The sequence below is a fragment of the Crotalus tigris genome, unplaced genomic scaffold (genome assembly GCF_016545835.1).
Source record: "Crotalus tigris isolate CLP2741 ecotype Arizona unplaced genomic scaffold, ASM1654583v1 scf7180000017989.1554031673:749699, whole genome shotgun sequence".
Taxonomy (NCBI): domain Eukaryota; kingdom Metazoa; phylum Chordata; class Lepidosauria; order Squamata; family Viperidae; genus Crotalus; species Crotalus tigris.
In genome coordinates, this window is record NW_024096759.1 from 341,391 (window position 1) to 358,750 (window position 17,360).

Here is a 17,360-nt window from a genome sequence, read left to right on the forward strand (position 1 = left end):
AACCTGGCCCCTCTATGGTAGCTGCTGCCTAGGAAAGCCCAAGCAACGAAGGAAGCTCCTTACTGCCTCAAGGTTGACTCAGCTTTCCATCCTTCCGAGGTCAGTAAAATGAGGACCCAGATTGAGAAGGAAGTAGGAAGGAGGAGGAGAGAAGTGGGGAGAAAGGGGGGGGAGAGTGGTGAAGGAAAGAGAAGAGGAGAGGAAGAAGAGGGAAGCAGGGAAGAGAAGAAAGGGAGAAAGAAGGTAGGGAAGAAGGAGTGTGGATACAGTGAAAGGGGAAATGGGCGAGCAACACCAAAAGTCATGTGTATGTATTTATTTCATTTTATTAAAAGTATCTTATATATGAATGTAAAAAGAATGTATGTTAACATCTGATAAATATCACGGTATATGTATGGGGGAGAGTTTGGAAAAATAAAAAATTATTTAAAAAAATGAGGACCCAGATTGTTGGGGTCAATATGCTGACTCTGTAAACCGCTTAGAGAGGGCTGTAAAGCACTATGAAGCGGTATATAAGTCTAAGGGCTATAGCTATGTCTGTCTGTCTGTCTGTCTAAAATTTATTGGCCACTCATCTTACTATAAGGTAACTCTGGGCGGCTTAACAGTTACATATACAGTTAAAACATAAAAAGTTAAAATCAGACATTAAAACCAAGGACACATGGGGAGAGTGGGGGGCGGAGGTGGTGGAATCTGTTATTACTCAATCAGTCACCTCCATTGCACTATTCCCCCACTGGAGCCCAAAGCCGACTGGCAAAGCCACGTCCTTACGAAAAGAGAGGAAGGTTGAGGCCAACCTCACACTGGAGGGGGGGAGAGAAGAGATGTTCCAGAGAGCAGGAGCAAGGCACTCCTCCTGGACCCCACCAGCCGGAATAATCGGGCCAACGGGACCCAGAGCGTGCCTCTTCTGCCAGCACGAGTGGGAAGGGCCAATCCCAGTAGGGCGAGACGGTCCCTCAAGAAATCTAAGCCCATCTGGGCATTAGTCCCAGAAGTCAGATGGTATCATACTGCCCCTCCACTAAAGACTTGGTTCATGGTAAGGGAATCCTCCAGGAATTTTTGGCTGCTGCTTCCAATAAAACCAAGTCATCAGCAACTTGAGACCAGGCCACTTCCAAGAATATGTCTTCTTATTCACCACTCTAGTACAAAGGAGATTTTCCTGCCGGTGGAACTTTTTGCTCTTCTGCCTGGACTGTAAAATTTAATTTGCCTCTGTGACATGCAGGGGTCCTTCCCCTCCAATGATCTCAGCTCTTGAACAGGAATAATAAATTAAAATTCATACGCCACCTGACTCGCAGCAACTTATTTTAAATACCGCGTTAGTTTAGTAGTTTTGAGATTTCGATAACTGAGCTGAATACCGTATATGCCAGCGTATTAGGCGACCCAGCGTATAAGACGACCCCCGTCTTTATAGCCGGGCCGCATTCCTAGAACGTCGTCTTATACGCCGGAAACTACCAGTATTTCTGGCGTATAAGACGACTCGGCGTATAAGATGACCCCCGTCTTTGGCGCCGATTTCAACGCTCGCGGAAGTCGTCTTATACGCCGGCATTTACGGTAGGTAACTTTCAAAGATGAACAGATAGATCAAAGTTGCCTGATTTTACTCCACATCCTATGCCGGATGCCAAAAGAAGGGCACGTGGTCCTCGACTTACAACGATTCGTTTAGCGACCATTCAAAGTTACAATGGCACTGAAAAAGTGACTTATGACCGGTTTTCACACTTACAACTGTCGCAACAGCCCCATGGTCAGATCAAAATTTGGACCCTTGGCAACTGTTTCATATTTATGACGGTTGCAGCGTCCTTGGGGTCGTGGGATTGCCATTTGTGACTTCCCGGCCAGCTTCCCACAAGCGAAGTTAATGTGGGGGGGGGGGAGAAGGAGTCAGATTCGCTTAATGGCCGCAATATTCACTTAACAGCTGCAGTGATTTGCTTAACTGTGGCAAAAAAAGGTCATAAAAATGGGGCAAAACTCACTTAGCCGCTACCTTGCTTAACAACAGAAATATGGGGCTCAGTTGCGGTCGTAAGTCGAGGACTACCTGTACTCTCACTTCCTCCTGGAGGAATTAAATATTTAACTGCTCCTTTCAGACTTTGGCCTGCAGGTTATTGCATTTGTTCTTCAAACCAGCCCCCTTCTGAATTCTCTTTATGTCTTCCTGACCAGCAAATAGGCCCAGGGGTCTTCTGCTCATAATTCTTTACCTTAAAGCAAGTTAAAGTGTGAGTTCTGCAAAGCGACACCAATACACCGTTGAGATACACCAGGTGCAAAACAGCAAAGGTCCCCTCCACTTCACAGCTGTAATCCAAATTTAGGGGATCTTACCTCTCCTTCCACCGTGAAGGTTCTTGTCTGAGAATCCAAGGTCTTGATCATCACCTCAAGATTCTCCAGCTCCGCCATGGTAACTACAGATTTTTCTGTAAGGTACAAGAAAATTGGTAAGTGTCATTCGTGGAGACTGTAATTCACAAGTTTAGCCTTTCCAGAAAAATGGAAGCAATATCTAAGAAAGAAGAGAGAGCTGATTTTCCAAATGACTCCTTAGTCTGCATTTTAGGGAAGCTGTTATATAAAACCCACCCATTCACTATAGGGCCGGAGTAGGAAACCTTGGCTCTTTTATGACTCGTGAACGTCAACTCCCAGAATTCCTGGGAGTTGAGGTCCACGAGTCATAAAACAGCCAAGGTTGCCTACCCTTGCTATAGGGCAGTGTTTCCCAAACTTGACAATTTTAAGGCATGTGGACTTCAATTCCCAGAATTCCACAGCCAGCAACGCTGGCTGTGGAATTCTGGGAGTTGAAGTCCACATGCTTTAAAATTGTCAAGTTTGGGAAACACTTCTATAGGGTATATGAAGGTTAAAAAAGTACCATTTCTTCTGTCTAGCGTACTGCAAAACATATATAACATGAATCAGAAATCATTTTACAACAACTTTGAATTGTTTCTTTGGAGAAAAATCTATTTGTAACAATCAGGGTTATCCAGATAAAAATCTATATATCCCAGCAGTATAATTCACTTGCTGCCAGAAATTTGTATTAGTATTATGACAAACTTCTATAACTCTGACAAAAATCAGCAGTTTCTAGAAAAGAAACACTAGTGCCAATAACCACACTCAATGAAAGACTGCTAGAATTTCTTAAAAAAAACATTTGTTGAAAAATTCTAACATTCAAACTTGACTTCCTTAGTTACAATTCATTCCATCTTCTGATGGCCTCAAGCCCTTACCACTAGTATTTATTTTTATTTATTCTTATTCTGCCACTAGTTTTACAAGTAACTCAAAGCAGTGAACATATCCAATACACCAGGGGTCTTCAAACTTGGCCCTTTTATGACTTGTGGACTTCAACTCCCAGAATTCCTCAGCCAGGCAGGCTGGTTGAGGAATTCTGGGAGTTGAAGTCCACAAGTCACAAAAGGGCCAAGTTTGAAGACTCCTGCAATATGCCTTCCTCCTATTTAACCTACAACAACCACCCTTTGAGGTGGGTTGGGCTGAGGGAGAGTGACTGGTCTGAAGTCACCCAGCAGGCTTTCAGGCCTAAATCAGGACTTGAACTCACTGCTTTCTAGCCGGGGGCCTTAACCACTAGACCAGAGATAGGCAACCTTGGCTCTTTTATGACTCGTGGACTTCAACTCCCAGAATTCCTGAGCCAGCCATGCTGAGGGGAAAGGGAGAGGTTTCCAAGCTGAGCAATGCTGGCTCAGGAATTCTGGGAGTTGAAGTCCACGAGTCATAAAAGAGCCAAGGTTGCCTACCCCTGCATTAGACCAAACTGGCTCTGTAAGCTGCTTTTAACTGGTTATCTGTTCTGCTTCATGGTGACAACTGTGTAATCCATTAAAATATACATATATATCCTACCCCCAAAAAAAACCATCATCAAAATCGGCCTATTTCAATCTGTACATGTTTCCTTAACAGAATTAATCACTATAAAGAAAAGTTATAAAAAAGAGCCTTGCAATATTTTGATACCAGGCATTAATCTGTGTACTTCCCATGTACTTTTGGTGCTATAGAGAAATCTCATAGGTGGTACATCTTGCATTTTACCTCCTTTAGTTTTATACCCACATGCAGTGTATGCATCTCTGCTGTTCAAAGAGGCTTTTACCCACAAACCCTCCTGTCATAATAAATCGGTTCCTCTCTTTCTTCCTTTTCTGGTTCTGTCCACACCGCTCCAGCTAGTCTACTATAATTACTACATACAGATAGTCCTCGACTTGCAAGAATTGATTTAGTGACCATTCAAAATCACACCGGCACTGAAAAAAGTGACTTACAACCATTTTTCTCACTTACGACCTTTGTAGCAGCCCCATGATCATGTGATCAAAATTCAGATGCTTGGCCGCTGGTTCATACTTAATGACCGTTGCTGTGTCCCAGGGTCACTGGGATTAACTTTTGCGATTTTCTGACAAAGTCAATGGGGAAAAGTGATTCACTTTAACAACCGTAACTTATCAACAGCAGTGATACACTTAACTGTGCCAAGGTAAGTCGCAAAATGGAGTAAAACTCACTTAACAAACGTCTCACTTAATAACAGATATTTTGGGCTCAATTGTGGTCGTAAGTCAAGGACTACCTGTACTGTATTTCTTGAGCACTGAATACATATTGGGTTTGTTTTGCCTACAGATTTGCCTACAGTTGGAGTCTAATGCCACAACAGCATCAAAAACATTAGTAAAGGCACACACCTTGAAAGGTTTGAAATGAATGCTGTAGTACAAACTGTTCATTATGAGTTTTAAAATTCTATTTATCCTGGAGACTGAGTCCTAATGAACACTGTAAGGCCTGATAAACAAGATTTGACTAAGTATACAGTTTCCCTTCCTCATGCGGAAAGCTAATAACTCCACAAAACTGTCCAGCCTATATATGCTTAGCTTAATATTATTTGCAGCCCAGAAGAAAGGTGAAATCAAGTTATACATTGCTTTTATGGTCTGGGAAAAATTCTAACTAACCTCCAATGACCCAACAAGCAGCAATTTAAAAGATGGTCTAAAACCCTAGAAGGAAGAACAAGAGAAGAGGAAAAAAAACCACAGATTATTAATAATATTCATTTGAAGAAAAAAAAGGTATTTCTGCAATCCTATTCCTTGGAAGAAACTCAATTTTAATAAACACCCGGATATCGATAAATAGCGTGAGTAAAGTATCCTTTAGCTTTATAAATAAGACTACAATTAACTATTCATTTATAAGTAAACTAAAATCAATACAATTATTAGTAAGGAAACATGGCTAGGGTTAGGACTGCTGAAGCTCATTTCACCCAGCCTAGCATTGATTACAACCTCACATTCCCTGGCAACCATTACTGCCCTTTCCAGACAGGATCGGGTTCAAATCCCCTCCCTACCATGCAGCTCCCCAGACGGTCCCTCCAATTAAGTCTTCATGTAGTTTGACCTAGAGCCCTCTCTATTCATTAAAAGCAAATTTTGCAATTTTTTTTTAATCAACATTTTTTCCAGTGCAAGGAGTTGATTAAGTAAGCCAATTAAAGAACTCTGGGATTCAGTCCATACTAATGTTTAAGTCAGGCATGTCCAACCCATGGGGCCCAAAACCCACATGTGGCCCTGAACAGCTAATAATGTAGCCCCACAAGATCGTAAACTTTTCACGTTATTATGTGTATACATTAACTATGTTATATATTCTATATGGGGCCCAAGACAATACGTCTTCACTCAGTATGGCCCAGGTAAGCCAAAAGGTTTTACACACCTGATCTAAGTAGTATTTGATCAAGAGAAAATCTAAAAGAATTTGGAAGGGATTCAACCCATCTCTCCCAAACCGTACGGACAAGAATAAAAGGTCCTGTAAGCCAAGTAGCAGAATTAGCCCATTGTCTCTTTTCACTTTCAAAACGGGTTTCACCTCTCCAATGTCGCATGCCATCAGCAGAAATACTATAATGACCTACCTAAAAAGCACATCCCTAAGACTCTCACAGAACGCTGACAAAAAAGAAAGAGTATCACCAGACTGTCCCAAAGGTGCTTTTTCCAAAAGACAACTGGACTTTCTTGATTGTTTTCCCCCTTCTGAAAACGTTTCACTTCTCATCCCAGAAGCTGGAATGAATTTTCTCTTTTCAGTGCAGAATAACTTTCTCCTCTCCAACTTCTGGTACATCATCATCAGGAATACTATAACATCCTACCTAAAATGCACACCCCTTAAGGCTCCTAAAGAACCACCCTTTGTCACAACTGACAAAAAAGAAAGAATATCACCAGAATGTCCTAAAGGCGTGTGGGTTTTTTTCCCCCCAAAAAAGGCAACTGGACTTTCTTGATTTTTTTTTTCCTTTTTGAAAGCATTTTGCTTCTCATCCAAGAAACTTCTTTAGCTTCTTCTTCCTGGATGAGAAGCGAAATTTTTCAAAGGCCAAAAAAATAACCTAGAAAGTCCACTTGCCTTTTTTTGGGGGGGGGGAGCACCTTCAGGACAATCATAACCTGGATGACTGACCTGGATCATAACCTGGATGACTATCACCAAACTCCCATCCAGCCACTCCCAAAACAGCCACTGGAACCGTCTGCAAAGGGGAGATTTTGGGAAGCCACCAATTCTCTCCAAAACAGGGCTAATAAGCAAATCTCATCCTGAATGAGGGCTCAATCTCAATAAACCTCTACCCCAAGTGGGATCCCTATCCAAGGATGATGAGACTTGTCCCCCAACAACATCTGGAGGACCATCATTCAGTCCACCCTGCTTTAAAGGCATAGATTAACGTCTGCTGAGAGGCGCAGCCTTTTTCTTTCTTTCTTTCTTTCTTTTCTTGATCCCCGGATAATCTTCGCCCCATATACCCCAGACAATGCTACGATCCCACGCCGTCCTCTTCTACACTCTACACGTATTTCCCAGGAGGCGATCGTGAGAAGGCAAAGCGATGGGGGCGTTTACAGCATAAGCCGCCCCCCCCTTTCTTTCTCCTCCACTCCTTTCCCCCCTTCTCGACCCTCCCCCCCCCCGATAATTTGTTACCCTGAACCCCCCGCGTCCTTTTCACTTCCCGTCCAACAGGAATCGGTGCCAGCAAAAAGCTTCTCCTTCCGCTTCCAGGAAAACTTCCTGCCGAAAGAGGGGGAGGGGGGGTGTTAAAAAAATCACACAGAAGGGGGAAACCCTCGCTCCCATAGAGTTAGCGAACGACAAGAAAACGGGACACACCTCCGGGTTCCCTTCGCCGATCTCAGGCTGAACGTTACACCCAAAGAGGGCTCACATTATTATGTGTATTTGTATACCGTAAGTATACAGCTTTCATATGCGGCCAATGAGTCCCTTATGGCGGATTGAAAGAAGCAACGACGCTTTTTCCGCCCGGGATTATAAATGCGACGGTTTTGATGCCGGAAATATCGGCCCTGTTTCATTTTTGCCCACTTCTTTACCTCTCTGACCTACGCTTGCGTCGAAGCGATTCCCCGGACGCTCTAAAATGGTGGTACTTCCGCTTCCTTCCGCGGCCACGGGTAAAAGAAGGGCGTCCGATTGCCGAATTCTTCCACCGCAGGTCCTTTCCCACGAAATCCTGCTCCGAAACTGATATTGGGACCAAAAGCCGCTGGCCTCGCGGCTGGAGCGGCTCCTGCCTCTCGAAGCGCCGCGTTCCCGGGCGTTCAGTCACTACGCATGCGCCCGCTAAGCCCCTTTACTTGCGACTGTTCCATTTCCCATTAGTTGTCTAAAGGAGTGCCTGACACTTCTCAATTAAAAATTGCGGTAGGAAAAGGGGGAGAAAAAAATCCCGGGTGCTGATAATAGTTTCCTCGGCTTTGTTAAAAAAAAATTTCTCAGTTCATATACTATTTAAAATAATTCTAAGCATCTGAACTAAGCTAGTATGTCTGAAGGATTGCCTTAGCCGAGCCTCGGACGCGGTGGGAGAGGCCAAACAGCTTTGCCGCTACAAGACAATATTTATAGCTTTACGTCCGCGCGCTATTGAGATGACATAATACGTATTCCTATGACGAAAGAGGGGCCGTTTAGAAAAAGCGGAGGAATGGAACCTTTGTGGTCGCCATGTTATTTAAATTAGGAGATTATTCGCCTCTCCCCGCTTGTAGCCCGTGAAAGTGAAGTTTAGTCTGCCATCTTTATTTAGGGTTGTTCCCCTCCCCCTCTAATATGAAGACACGGGAGGAGGAGTTATATTAGTCTGTGGTAGAAGCCATCATTTCGCCGCCATCTTTGTTTTCGCTCGTCGCTTAGCAACGATTGGCCAATGGCACCAGCTGCAAAAGCCTGAACCTGTTGGCATTTAATTTTCGGATGATTAAATCAGTGTAATTAAGGATGTTCGAAATAGGGATAGGAAGTATTTGCTTCCAGTCTTACTTCCTTGAGCGACGAGCTTTATTTATGGTGGTTTATAATTCACATTTCCAAAAACACCCACTCAGAGATGATCTGCCTATTTTAGAGTTGATATTACAGATTGCATCTTTTTCCCCTCCAAAACAACAAGCTGTACTTTGGTTAACAATCAACAATCATGATCAGGAGATCATCTCTGAGCCACAGAAATGGGACATGTAGTCCACTATCTTGCAATTGGCTGAGATGAAGAGTGTGATATAGTAGTCAACCACAACAGAAGGATCTAAAGCAGATATCCTATATATTAGCTTTCTACTACAGTATCTAGAAAGTAGTCCCAATTAAGGCAGTGCACTATACCTTGCCAACATACGCTGGATCATGGAGAAAGCTAGGGAGTTCCAGAAAAACATCTACTTCTGCATCATTGACTATACTAAGGCCTTTGATTGTGTGGATCATAACAAATTGTGGCAAGTTCTTAAAGAGATGGGAGTACCAGACCATCTCATTTGTCTCTTGAGAAACTTATACGCGGGTCAAGAAGCAACAGTGAGAACTGGACACGGAACCACTGATTGGTTCAAAATTGGAAAAGGAGTCCGGCAAGGCAGTATACTGTCGCCCTGCCTATTTAACTTATATGCAGAGCACATCATGAGAAAGGCAGAGCTAGATGAATCAAAAGTTGGAATTAAGATTGCCGGGAGAAATATCAACAACCTAAGATATGCAGATCATACCACTCTAATGGCAGAAAGTGAAGAGGAACTAAAGAGCCTCTTGATGTGGGTGAAGAAGGAGAGTGGGAAAGTTGGCTTGAAACTCAACATTAAGAAAACCAAGATCATGGCATCCGGCCCTCTCAATTCCTGGCAAATAGATGGGAAGAAATGGAGGCAGTGACAGATTTTATCTTCCTGGGCTCCAAGATCACCATAGATGGAGATTGCAGCCAAGAAATTAAAAGACGCTTGCTCCTGAGGAGGAAAGCTATGGCAAATCTAGACAGCATACTAAAAAGCAGAGACATCACCCTGCCAACAAAAGTACATATAATCAAGGCCATGGTTTTCCCAGTTGCAATGTATGGCTGTGAAAGTTGGACCACAAGAAAGGCTGAGCGCCAAAGAATTGAGGCCTTTGAACTATGGTGCTGGAGAAGACTCCTGCGAGTCCCTTGGACTGCAAGGCGATCAAATCAGTCAGTCCTAGAGAAGATCAACCCCGTCTGCTCTTTAGAAGGCCAGATCCTGAAGTTAAAACTCAAGTACTTTGGCCACCTAATGAGAAGGACTTACTGGAGAAGGGCCTAATGCTGGGAAAGATTGAGGGCAATAGAAGAAGGGGACGACAGAGAATGAGGTGGCTGGAGGGAGTCACTAAAGCAGTAGGCGTGAGCTTAAATCGACTCCAGAAGCTGGTAGAGGAAAGGAAGGCCAGGAGAAACGTTGTCCATGGGGTCGTGATGGGTCGGACAAAACTTCGCAACTAATAACAACAACATACCTTGAAAAAACATTGGGACTCCAATGTTATGAGATTCTTATAAAACCTTGCTGTTAATGTTGTTGTTATTACTGATAAATATACATCAATATGATAAATCTTCAGTCAGTTAAAAATACAGATGGTGAGAGTCAGAAAGAGATAACATTAAGGAAGTAAGATAACCATAGAGGTAAAAATAGCTGGGTCTGAGAAAGGAAGAGGGAAGTAATAAAATGGATAAATAGTTGTTTTTAAGGAAATGGCTAGCCAGGAAGTATAGGAAAGCAGGAAACCATGCCAAATAAGATAAGAAGAGAGACACAATGAATAGAAAAGCAGGAAAAGAGCTTATTGTGGAGACATAAATAAATATATTGAGTTTAAAAATAACCATAAGAAAATAATTTTTCTTATTCTTATTGTATAAGTGAATATGATTTAGTATGTTATCAGGAAATGTGTATAGGCGGACGGAAAGAGTGTAACCTCATACTAGCTCAGCCAATGGGGAAAGAGGAGGGCTGTAGCGGCCGGTGATAGGGATGAATAAAAGAAGGAGATATTTTGGGTTAAAACTTTGGAGAGAACCAAGCTTTGAAAGCTTCTCTCCCCGCTTATTGCAATAAATGAAACAAAAGGCCTTCACTGTGTCTTGGCTGGTTATTGGTCAGGCGAGCTTGCCTCTGGTCACGAAGGAAAGTAGCCAGGAGCACATAACAGCCTTGGGGGCTCCTCCGGGATTTGCATCCGTTCCATCTTTGGCAGCCGGGGATATTCGAAAGGGGAGTGCGCACCTGGGTAAGTTTTTCCCAGCCCTAAAGGTCGGATTGCCCCTGCTCAAACAAGGAGGAATTGGAGATCCCGAGACGGAAAGCCAGGACCCAGTGAAAACCTAAGGGAAAGTCGGCCGACCTAAGGAAGGACTTCAACTCAGCCTGACAGGTAAGATACCAGAGGGGTATCTGTATATCAGAGAGGTGTTAATGGGCAATAAGAGTTTGAAGAGGAGGGACGCCTCCCCGGCCAGTGTGCCCGCCAATAAGGAAAAAAAAGAGGAAAGGTATTTAGATTCTGGAATGAACCCCCTTAGGGAGATGGGAATCCCTTAGGGAGAATGTTGAAGTGTTTAAAGTCAATGCTTTAAACAAGGCATTTGAACAAAGGAAGGATGATACATTACAGTATATACCTGGCCTAAGTACATGTTTGGCCAGCCAATAAATTAAATTGGGCTTCTCAGCTTAGCTTAGAGCAATGGGGAATGGATAGGCAGTGGTTAAAGTCTATCAGAAACTCTCCTTGCATTTCTCCACTGCCTGGAGAACAAGCTACAAGTGCCCTAAAAGAGTAAAAGTGGAAAGGTCTGGAAATTATTGTTAACCCCGTCTTTGACACAATCAACCAGAGAAAGAATCACCTCGTCAGGAACGGAGAACATCCAGTTTATTGTAAGAGTATAAACGAAATAAAGTCAGCACTGACAATCTGTTAACTCTAAGTCTCTTTATACAATTTGCTAGAACCCTACCTAGCCCACACCCCTGTCACCGCCCATGCGCCACCACCCACCTCCGGACCGCCCAACACCCTAATATTTGCTATATCATGCTGACTGAACAGTTCCCGACGGCCCGGCCGCTTCCCGTTGCTCCGGCCGCTTCCCGAAGCTTCGGCTGTCTTCTTTCGGCTTCCTAATAATGTCCCTGCATGGCCCGCGGTTTCTATCAACCGCACATGCGTTGGGTTGCTTGTAGTGTCTTCCACGCATGCGCGGCTCTGGCCATCGCAATTGATTGTCGAGCCGGCTTCTGCTCATGCGCGCCGGCCAGCTGGCTGTCGGCTAAACCGAGTGACTCCGGCGCATGCGCGGCCATCGGATTGATGTCGGGCCGACCGGACGCTGTACGGGATGGCGGATGCCTTGCTGCTGCAGGTAAGTTCTGTAGTTGGTTTCAGTACGGCCCGACAATTATGTTTAATAGTCTGTGTGTTTGGAGAGTGTATTGACTCATTTCTAAAGACCTGGGGGAGGGGAGGGAGAGACCCTCTAACAGTAATATACAAAACAACAAGGTCTTATTCCAAAAGGGAAATTTGGGAAAAAAGCTTCTTGAAAATAAGAATGATTGTTTTGCCTGGGGTGAAGCATTTGGAATTTTTTGTGTCTGGTGTAAAAGCAAGAAAGGGTGAAGAAGGGTAGTTTCTTAGTAATTAGAAGGACAATGGAAGGTGTTAAAAGAATGGAAATAATCAGATGGAAGAGAGGGAGAGAGAGAGAGGGAAAGAAAGGAGCTGGGGGTAAGTTTTATGCCTGGCCAGGATGAAAAGCGAGATCTCTGATCCGCTATTTTGTGTGAAAGAGTTAAGTAGAAAGCTATGTATTTCTTGAGGTTCCTATAGTTTGGAAGGTAACAAGAGAGGAGAAAACCTCTCTCCAAAGGGGGGGGAATTGTCCCCCCTAACAGCTTTTGAAATCAGGCAATCTAGGAAAGAATTGCCCAACCTAATAGAAGATCCTATTGAAGTAGGAAAACAGGTTAGAAATGTTTTTAGGACCAATGGAAAGCATGGGAAGGTATTAGGGTACAAATGCAGAAATTAGACAGATGGAAAACTAAAACAATAGAAGATTTATTAGCGGTAAAAGAGGCTCAGAAAGTATATGCGAAGTGAGAAGAGGAGAGAGATAAACATAAGATAAGATAAAAATCATGGCTCAATTATTGCAAACAGGCCAGCAAAGAGGATGGGGAAGAGTAATTAGAAAATCAGTAAGGCAGGCTGGGGGTGAGGACAGCCAGTTGGCACCAGGGGATATAAATCTCTAGGAGAAAAATTTTCCCCAGTCCTTAAATAAATAAATAAATGTGCCTTTTGTAAGGAGGAAGGACACTGGGAAAATGAGTACGGTACCTTAAGAGGAAGGAGGGGGAAGAACCAGCACATTTGGTGAACTTTGAGGATTAGGGGTATCAGGGGACTAATCTGTTTTCTGGTTCAGCTTTTTAGGAACCCCTGATAAACCTTAAAGGTTGGATCCCTGGAGGAGGAAAGGGTGTACTTGGTGGATTCCGGACCACCAGATTTACCCTGAACTTTTTACCTCCAGGAATGCAAATTGAGAAAGGGAAGATTAAGGATCAGGGAATTACGGACATGTAGTAGAAACAACAATATTTAATCAGCTATGGTCCAGACAGTAGTAAAAGGACCTGAACTTTGTATTGGTTAAAGGGAGCTGCAATTTGGCCAGGAGGTACATAATTGGTAAATTGGGGGGTTGTTATTATGGGGAATGAAAGGGAAATAATAGTAAACATTATGGCCTTAAGTGAGGAGGCTCAAAGAAAAGTGAACCCCTCAGTTTGGGCCAAGGAGGGGAATAGGGGAAGGGTTCAAATTAAACCCTTAAAAGTAACTCTTAAACAACCAGGAGAAGCTGTACATCAGAAACAGTATAACATTACATTGGAAGGAAGAATGGGTTTAAAACCCATGGTGGAAGGGCTATTGAAGGGGGGTGAAATTTTTGAGCAATCCTTTTAAACATGTTTAGTTTGTTACCTTTTTTAACCCAAGAATTTCTGCCTTGGAAAAGTAAGAGATGCAGAAAGAAGAAGAAGAAAGAAGAAGAAAAAAAAGGAGAGGGGGGAGGCAGTTTTCTGTCTGCATGTTTGTTTGTGTGTATATGTGTTTTTTTAAAGAACAGAAATTGGGTAAAATTTCCTGACTGTAAGGATAATTAATCAGTGGGATAATTTTCTCTAGAAATTGTGGAGGCTTCATTATTGGAGGTTTTTGGGAGGAGGTTAGAAATTGATAGGGTCTGAAATGGATAGAGTTTCCTGTTTCAGTAAGGGGTTGGGCTAGAGGACCTCTAATGTCCCATCCAACTCTGATATTCTGTTTTTGTATGTGTGGCATGCTTCAGTGATTTTCCTTTGCATTTTAGTTTGGATTTATCCTTAATAATGCATTTGAGGGTATTCTTGTCAAAGGAACAATCTTATTATGTTTTATTTAACTTCTGATAAATATATGTCTTTGGGACTCCTTGCTACTGCAGAAAAGATGATTAATTGCTGCATACTGTGTGTGTACAATTTGTTTTCCTTTTCCTTGGAGCCAAGGAGGGGAAGGGAAATCGTTATAGAAAACCAATTTGGTTTCAGGGTTATAGCCACAGGCTGCAAGGCTGGATTTGAGTTCAAATCCTGATTTAGCCATGAGGGTTGGCTGAGTGTTTTGGGGCTGGTTTGTTTTTTTCAACCCTAGGAGGGAGGTTTTGGCAAGCCACTTCTGTAAATGTTATGGCAATTTTCCTCCTGAGGGCTGTTTCAAGCAAAAGTTTTGTATAAATTTTTACTCTGTCTGGTTTGGTGAGTGGGGGAAGGGGGAGACAATCTTTTGTCTTCTTAGCTATCCTGGCGTTCTTTGATGTGCTGCCACAAGAGTGATTTGAATGTTATTTGCCTGAGACAAAAGACATTCCAGAAATGTTGGCCCAATGCTAATTGGTGAGCCTATGTGCTTTACCTTTTAAAATCCTGAATGTGTTATTTACAATAAGTTTATTGAGTTATATTTTTGTAACATGGTATCTAATCAGGGTGAAAGGGGGAGAAGAAAGAAAAATGTGACAATTTTTGATAGAGCTTCCATGGACAAGTGTAGTCTATCTGATATAGGACAAATGATTTTTTCTTTCTTTTCTTTCCTCCCCTTTTAAGCTGTGGAAGCAAATACATTTTTATGTAGCTTCCCAGTTTTGTAAGAACTTATTCTGGGAATTATAAAGAAATGGGAAAGCAACTTTTTGGCAGAAGAAAGGATTGAGGGTGTCTAGCAAATAAAGCCCAATTGGTATGAAAGGAGGTAAAATATCTAGAATATATTATGGTTGGGGAAAGGAAAATTGATAGTAAAAGGATTAAGGATATAGATTTATAATTACCAAACAACAAAAATGGTCTTAAGGGGATTCTGTAGTTATTACAAGGTACTGCAAGAATGGTGATCCAAAAACTATATGAGGGAAATATTGGGGAATTAAAGCATAGGTAGAAATGTATTTGAAATTCTATGCTACCCTTGGAATTTATGGGATAGCCCAAAGGGCTACAGAGGGATGTTTGATATGTAAAAGGGTTAATAAAGGGTTAAGACTCCCAAAGGAGGGAGACAAATAGCTAAATGTAGAACAAGTACTGGGGTCTCTGTCTTCTCTTTGACAGGAAGGCTTGGTGGCGCAAACAACTCCTTTGGAATTTCCAGTCCATAAGATCCAGCCGGAACAGTGTGTGCTGAATCGTAAATGGAAGGAGGAACTTCTACAACCAAAGAAAGGAAGTTCCCTGTTATATCTGCTGTCCGGAGGGCTGAGAAGGGTTGGACTCACTACACACGAGCAAAGGTGGTGACTGGACCTGAAAGAGGGTGGACGGTTATTCCAGGACAAGGACTGAAAGCCACATTTAAAAGAACTTGAATGGATAGTGGACCAGAACCCCTACCTATTTTGAATATCTCTTTTAGAATTTCAGGTGACCCCAGACGAAGAACAAAGATGTTGGTGGTGACTCATCAGAGAAATAAAAGTTGTTTGTTACAAATAAAATGAATAACTAAGTCAGAAGTCATACCATTAGAAACTGAAAATGTAGAATTGTACATTGTAAGAATTAGGTGGTAGATGTGTTACCTCTGTAATAGCTAGTGATTATTGTTATTGTTATTGTTGTGATTGTGGATCAATTTGTGGGTGTGAAATACTGTGTAATAATCATGAAGGGTGGATTCTACTTCTAATATTACTGAAGACAACACACCAGAACAGCCTGGGAAATAAAGGTAAAAATGTGTTTGTGGGATTTAAAGGTAGCTGATAATCATGAAGCAGAATGGATATTGCAAAAGGAATCAGGAATGTGGCCAAAGCTCCTGAACAAAAGTATGAAAATATGTGGGGTGATTGGAGTTGGTTAACAAATTGGCTTCCCAATTTTGAATGGTTAAAACAAATATTTATAGGACTAGTGTTTATAGTTGTGATAGGTATTATAGGTTGTGTCTGTCTCTAATGTTTACCCTGCTGTATTTCATTTTGCACCAAAACATTGGGGTCAGTAGCGAAAAACATCTCTGGAGAAGATGTACAGATTAAATTTATGTTATCTAATATAGCCAAAAATGAAGATTCATCAGAGTATACAGAAATACAGGGGGGATTGATAAATATACATCAATATGATAAATCTTCAGTCAGTTAAAAATACAGATGGTGAGAGTCAGAAAGAGATAACATTAAGGAAGTAAGATAACCATAGAGGTAAAAATAGCTGGGTCTGAGAAAGGAAGAGTGAAGTAATAAAATGGATAAATAGTTGTTTTTAAGGAAATGGCTAGCCAGGAAGTATAGGAAAGCAGGAAACCATGCCAAATAAGATAAGAAGAGAGACACAATGAATAAAAAAGCAGGAAAAGAGCTTATTGTGGAGACATAAATAAATATATTGAGTTTAAAAATAACCATAAGAAGATAATTTTTCTTATTCTTATTGTATAAGTGAATATGATTTAGTATGTTATCAGGAAATGTGTATAGGCAGACGGAAAGAGTGTAACCTCATACTACCTCAGCCAATGGGGAAAGAGGAGGGCTGTAGCGGCCGGTGATAGGGATGAATAAAAGAAGGAGATATTTTGGGTTAAAACTTTGGAGAGAACCAAGCTTTGAAAGCTTCTCTCCCCGCTTATTGCAATAAACAAAACAAAAGGCCTTCACTGTGTCTTGGCTGGTTATTGGTCAGGCGAGCTTGCCTCTGGTCACAAAGGAAAGTAGCCAGGAGCACATAACATTGCTATTCTTCAGTCACTAAATCATTTCTCACTCCAGAACCCCATGGACCATAGCATGCCAAATCTGCCTGTCCTCCATTTTCTCCCACAATTTGCCCAAATTCACGTTCATTGTGTCGATGACCCTATCTAACCATCTCATCCTCTGCCGTCCCTTTCTCCTTTTGCCTTCAGTCTTTCCCAGCATCAGGGTCTTCTCCAACATGTCCTCTCTTCTCATTTGGTGACTTCAGCTTCACTTTCTGTCCTTCCAAAAATCAGTCAGGGTTGATTTTCTTTAGGATCGACTGATTTGATCTCCCCGCAGTCCAAGGGACTCTCAGGAGTCTTCTCCAACACCACAATTCGAAAATATCAGTTCTTTGGCGCTCAGCCTTCCTTATAACTTTATAAAACCATATAGTCCTTATACCGCTGGTATACAGGTAATCCTGGACTTACGACAGCAATTGAGCCCAAAATTTCTGTTGTTAAGTGAGACAATTGTTAAGTGAGTTTTTGCCCCATTTTTTTTACCTTTCTAGCCACAGTAAATCAGTTGCTAAGTTAGTAACATGGTTAAG

General features: G+C 42.2%; 1 protein-coding gene across 10 annotated transcripts in view; it reads right to left on the reverse strand.

Annotated features, from left to right (window-relative positions):
• The window catches only part of BAG6 (BAG cochaperone 6), a 40,797-nt gene extending 32,846 nt beyond the window's left edge, over positions 1-7,951 (reverse strand). For 2 of the 10 annotated variants that reach the window (XM_039346351.1, XM_039346352.1), the window contains exons 1-4: positions 7,518-7,951; positions 7,108-7,194; positions 5,058-5,102; positions 2,374-2,468 (exon numbers count right to left, since the gene is read on the reverse strand). In XM_039346351.1, the coding sequence (XP_039202285.1) occupies positions 2,374-2,451 (78 nt within the window). In that variant the 5' untranslated portion in view covers positions 2,452-2,468; positions 5,058-5,102; positions 7,108-7,194; positions 7,518-7,951. The other 8 variants (XM_039346342.1, XM_039346348.1, XM_039346347.1 and 5 more) reach the window with 8 other exon arrangements.
• Between the last annotated feature and the right edge of the window lie 9,409 nt (positions 7,952-17,360).